Here is a 6,048-nt window from a genome sequence, read left to right as displayed (position 1 = left end):
TGAGAAATGTATCTGGAGAGAAGGACGAGTTCCATGTTATACAACACCGCTGAAGATGTGTCAGCACAATCTTAGCAAAGGCAGCTACACATACCACTCCAACCATAGCAGGTGGCAGAGAAACATTTTCATGTCTCCAAATCATGCAAGTCTGGACACCTCATTCACACACTTCTTATAATAAGTGGAGCCACATGTGCAAATCAGTGTTCAGCTTGTGCATGTTCACATACAGTACAAGGTCTATTTGTCATTAACTTTACCATTAACTTGAACACATTGGATACATATCTGCAGACACTCCCACTCTGTAAACATACTGTTTAGCAAGAAATGAAGAGCAGAGCTGAAACCTCTGATTTTACAGCTGAAAGTCTGTACAGGTCTTGGGAATTACTTTGTTGTGCAAAGTCTTTTGTGGTTCCACAGGGAGACATATGGGGAGCAAATGAATAGCCTTATGGGATGTCACTTGAGTCAGTGTTGGCTGGTGCTGAAGACCACAGTTTGAAAAGGAATAGGCGCAAATCTGGTGTGTGGCACTAGAAAAGACGTGAGCTTACCACACCTCTGTCACCTGCTCCTCATCTCTGCTCGGGGGTAGCAGATTCAGACTACATTAGCCACTACCAGCATAACACACCCAAATATCTTACTGTAATTACAGGCTTACCATATGCCCAAAGGCACAGACACCTGTATCTCTGGTGATCCAGAACCAAATTACCTATACAAAAGTCATCCAATGTTCCAGTTCAAGGTGCATCACAAGTCTTTATAACTGGGACTAGACACTCACTCTTTGGTCAGCAGTGGGCAGGATATGAACAGGTAGTGGCTGAGTGGTGTGTCCTGGTAGGTGATCTTTGGCGGAGCTGTGGGACTCTTCAGGTTCAGACAGCGGACGATGATGTACAGGAGTGTCGCCACTGCTGCCAGCTTCATGCCATCGAATATCGCAGGCAGCTCTGGGCCAAAAGTGTGCACGCTCCCTTCCTCAACGTTGGCCATAGTGGTTATGGAAGAAGACCTGCTGTGTGCACAGTCAGTCAGGACAGCATTTACCTTACAGTGCATGTGACAGGAATTTACATATTTATAAAGTGCTATGACTATTTTAAACATCAGGTCTGCCAAGATAGAAGAACTAGTAGTTTAAACAAATTTAGACTAATATGAGTTTGTCTGTTTTGACACTGGTCATTTCATCATGAATCTTCTTGCAGTCACGAGTCACCACTGACACTGATAACCATCACAAACTCCTGCTGACCACTTTCCTCTGGTACATAACAGCACCAACCAGCAGAGATGCCCTCTGTTGGCCGAACAGTGTTACTCACCTTGCTGTCTTTCACTTCCAAGAAAGTACAGCGTTTTCAGTCCCTCTTATCGGAACCCAGTGTCCGATGAAGCCCACTCAGTGCTGGAAAACACACAGTTAAGCAACTTGTAACAAGTTCACTCAGCAAACACAAACAAACGATTACATCATAAACTTAAAATAAGTGTAACTCGCTGTTTCCTCATATATTGCTTGAATGACAACATCTAAACTAAAATAGCTTAGGTTAAAATGAAACAAGGAGCCAGCCTGGCGTTATTGGTTTGATTAAGAGTCACAAACAAGTATCTTCTGGCCTTAGTTTCTTGCTCTCTTTTGTTTTAAAACTCAGGTACAACTGTTCCTGTATGTGGCCGAAGAGAAGCCGCACACTTCAGCAAATACATAAACACAGTTTGGGCTTTACATAATGTGAATACTATCTTGTACAGAGAACATTTCCGGTCCTACCGCCGTGTTGCTGGAGTTTGTCCGGGTTCTGGTCGGAGCCACCTTGAGTTGCGCTGAGTCTCTAAACAGTGTTTTACCAGACTGACCAGGGTTGAACTCAGGGTGCGTTCATGAGCTCCTTCAAAGCTCCGCCTTGTGGTAAAGCACATCATAAATACAGCCAACTATATAAATATCACTTTAAAGCCTATTTTCGACATGACTATAGCTTTTATGTTTTCGTCAGCTGCACATTTAATTGTTTGTTGCAGTTTATGAGAGGGTATAAATTAAATTTCCGTTTTCTGATTATAGCCCACTTCCGGGTTAGTCGTGCGTACACTCAGAAAATATCCGACAGCACAGGAATGTAGCACGAAAACCAGAATAGTTTACTTCCTACTTCTGGGGAATTAACAGTAGCTTAACGGTAACATTAGTAATAACCGTAGCCTAATTTACAGTAATATCTCCAGTTTCACTGGACAGCCTGACGTGCCTTTTGAAAACCACTGTAGACCAGTGTAAGCATGTAACAGCACACATGCTGGTTTTCTTAGACTTGAAGAGAATATTGCATAATCTCCCACACCCTTAGCCACCACTTAAGCGTCACCGCTGATAAACTTCTCATAACCTACAAAACTGCCCCGTTCGCACACAAGTGGTCTGTTTTATATGTCTGAAAGATTATTCTTTTATTCAAGTGTCATAAACACAAACTACATTAATAATGCTTTTATAACTAGCCTGTTAGTGCTTGTTTTTAAAAAAAGTAAAGATTAGAATTATAGAATAAAGTCGATTTGCTTGTTTACAATAATGGTACTTTTATTTGAGTACACTTTCTGACTATTCTTCCCACTTTTCATCAGATATAAACTCAACATTCCCCTGTAGTCTTCATTAATCTGTCAAACAGACTGGAATGTCCCCCAGACATTTCCAGTCAGTATAAAAATATCATGGTTACACCATAGGAGCATAACATAGAGGATGACCTTTTAATGGGAAGTACAACAACAACAGCAGGTACACTTTCCTCTTTTGTTAGTGTATGTTCATTTTTCTAAAACGAAATTACCCCACCTCGGTTTCCAGTTGTTAGTAAAACCTTTGTTCATTGAGTTTTTAAACCACTGGAGGGCGCCGTCCAATAATGGGACAAATGACTGGCCCTCAGTATTCATTCATAAGAACATGGAGACCAGTTATCGAAATTTAACACCCCAAAAGTGCCATAACATTAACATCCTATTTAGAGAGAAAGTAGGAGGACTCATACATTTTATGAACCTAAAATAAGAGAGGGTGGTGGTGGTGTTTTTCTTTTATTTAAATTTTATTTAATTTTATTTTGCAATAAGTTGAAAGGAAGAATGAGATGAAAGTGAAAGGTACACAGCTGATACAGATGACAATCGACTGAAAAACATTTGATTTATTATTTTATTTTATTATTATTTGAACATATCCTGTATATTCTCCTCTGACCCAAATACTCTACTGAGCCCACACTTTGCTCAGTTTTGTTGAAAAGTGTGAGCAAAAAAATGTTTTATGGACTAGAAACATCAAAACAAGGGTTGGGGCTTTTTTTTTTTCTTCCAGTGAAACAAAACCACAGTGATGCAGCCATCCCCAGTTGTTTTCACTTCTTTATCTGTGGTGGTGTTTGTACAATGAATCTGATTCCTCCTGTTTGTTTCCAGATAGGACACAGAAGTGAAAGAGGGCCAAGTGGATTGTTCTTGTTTTTTTGTGTTCAAGATGTGAAAATTCACACCAGCTGTCCAATAATAAATTCTATTACAAATTTCTGGATTCCCTGTTAAGTGTACCACATATTCTCAGGATTCGAGTTTACAGGATTATGCTGAGGATTAGGATCAAACAGGCTTCTGTCTCACTGAAGCTCCATCTAACCTTCATTTTGTGAAAATTTACATCATCTGACTTTAAAAAAACATACGTTGCACATTTATTAATGCCTTGTTTCTGTAACGTTAGAGAGAATTGTTGTAAGGCTGGAGAAGTTACTATGTCTGCCTTATGCCAGTTAAAATATGGGGTTTCTCAATTGCCTGCTTTGTTTAGAGTGTTACACATCTCTTTTCAGCGATACATACCCTTGTTTACCTATCTATGGAGGAGAAATTCATATTAATTAATGCCATTGCAGATCCTTGTGCTGTCCACTTGTGACACAACACTGGCAGCAGGAGTTATGTGTGTTCACGATCTGTCCTCTCGTTTTAAGGAAGAGGCTTTTTGGTTCTGATTCTGAAACAAATACAAGCTATTTGAAGTTATGAGGGGTGCCCAGCTAATCTAGAGATACCCAAGATTAAATATTAAATGGCTGGAAACGAGCAAAATGAGCATGCCATGGGCTCTTTAATGAAGGTCAGTCGTGTTTGATAAAAGAGGAATATCAGTGGTTCCATTGTGGAGTCTCACCACATTTGACAGCTGTTTCATGTCAACCAGCGACTGATCTGTGCTATGGCTTCAATATTGTATGGATAAGCAGTTTTTTCTGTCTGCCTGTTGAGTGCAGTTTGGGGATTTTGCTGACAATTTTTCTGCAGCAACAAACAAGACAAAGAGGTGTTTAATAACTTTGCTGAAGCATACTTCAAGTATTTGGCCTTAAAGGCATCAAAACACTGATCCTTTAGCTACAGGATGGGAAAATTCCTCTTAACTCTGCAACTTGCTGTCCATACAAATTTCTCACACCTTCTACACATTTTCAGGCATTATGAGGTGTGTAGTTACCTGATTATGGGTAAAGAGAAACTTTTTATGATGCCTGAGTTTGCTAATATTAAATGTCTTAGGGACAGAATATGTGTCACATTGGGAAACTGGAAGGTATATAAAGCCATGCATATAAAATATGATTTAACTTAAAAAAGGACTGCACAAAGAACAGAATAAAATTTTGCACATTGACTCTGATGCTATGGTATTTTTCATTTAGTTTGTTTCAGTTTTTAAAATCTCTATTTGTTAGTCAGAAACATTACAGTAACTTTCTATTCTATCAAATAATACTTATTATAATGGTAAACTGTGGGTAATTTTACTAGGCATTATTTTTTAGAGATCTGCACAATTTAGGCACATTATACGTTAAAATATAAAACGTCTTAAAACTAGATTTTAACTCGGGTCCCTCCTCAAAATGGCTATCCCACATGCCCTTACTGTGCTTTAGAGGTGCATACATAAATATCAACCACTTACAATTACTCACCATACTCCAATTTAACTGCCAAACAGTGAATCTGGGATCACGCCTCAGAAGGCCTGGGACCTAGGGGCAGTTGCTTGCTTTGAGGAATGACATGGAAAGGACCCCAGTTGGGCCTCGTGTGGATGTACATCACATCACTCCTGTTTTATATAGTTCTAATATACATGTGGTTCAGAATTAGAGAAGTGTTGCTGATGTTTCGTTACAGTGGATACATTTGAAAACAAGTTCTTCACTGCAGAACAGTTAAAACTCTGCAAGCTGATTTGCTGAAAACAGCTTTTGAATAAGGAGATCTAGGTCATTTAAAAATCTAATTTTAACCCCCTTGTTGTGGAAAAAACGTTGTTCAGCGAGCAATTGATTTATACCATTGATGTCCACTTGTTGCCATACATGGATCAGTTTCTGTCTTTATGATTCTGCTATCGACCCTATGTACTTTTTTTTCTCACCCCTGTGTGTCTACCGTATGTGTTGCAAAAGATGTTTGTTTTCTGTTCATCTTTAGCCAGTTGCAATGTGTGTGATAATAAGTATCACGTATCATGGTGTGCGTGCTTATCAAAAAACTCTCTCTCAACCTTCAACTCAAACGTGTAGTCAAAACATGGACAGAAAACCTCCAGAAATTCATAATGACCTACGTACTTATTTCCTAACATATCCTTGGTTTGTCTTAATATAAAATAATGCAAACATATAGATTGGCATAGAACAGAAATAAGAACAAACTTTTCCCAGATATTGTTTTTACTTCCTAAAGAGAAATACATACTTTCTTTTCTTGAATGTCTCTGTTCTTCATCTCATGAACTAGGAGTTGAAGCCAGGCGGTCTTTTCACATGTCACCCTTTGCTTGATCTGCAGCCCACTGCTCATCAAAGTGAATGGGAATGCACCTTTGTATCACTCCACATGGCTCGACATTTAGCTTTAATGTTCAAAAGTCATCTGAGGGAAGGACTTTTTATTTGGTCCTAGGTTTCACATAGAATGGTTTCAAGATAC

General features: G+C 39.1%; 1 protein-coding gene and 1 long non-coding RNA gene across 2 annotated transcripts in view; both read right to left on the bottom strand.

Moving 5' to 3' along the window:
• abhd2b (abhydrolase domain containing 2, acylglycerol lipase b) overlaps positions 1 to 132 on the bottom strand; it is a 6,762-nt gene extending 6,630 nt beyond the window's left edge. The window contains exon 1 of the mRNA XM_020622577.1: positions 95 to 132. Within this exon, the coding sequence (XP_020478233.1) occupies positions 95 to 132 (38 nt within the window). The remainder of the gene's footprint in view (positions 1 to 94) is intronic.
• Positions 133 to 805: 673 nt separating this feature from the next.
• LOC109951106 (uncharacterized) lies at positions 806 to 1,905 on the bottom strand. Its single transcript, XR_002273569.1, has 3 exons — positions 1,796 to 1,905; positions 1,344 to 1,426; positions 806 to 1,033 (listed from the first exon to the last, which is right to left on the bottom strand). It is a non-coding gene; the product is annotated as an uncharacterized LOC109951106 (long non-coding RNA).
• Between the last annotated feature and the right edge of the window lie 4,143 nt (positions 1,906 to 6,048).

The sequence above is a fragment of the Monopterus albus genome, unplaced genomic scaffold (assembly GCF_001952655.1).
Source record: "Monopterus albus unplaced genomic scaffold, M_albus_1.0 scaffold7.1, whole genome shotgun sequence".
NCBI lineage: Eukaryota > Metazoa > Chordata > Actinopteri > Synbranchiformes > Synbranchidae > Monopterus > Monopterus albus.
The sequence above is the reverse complement of the archived record's forward strand: the minus strand, read 5'-3'. Positions and strand labels throughout refer to the sequence as shown.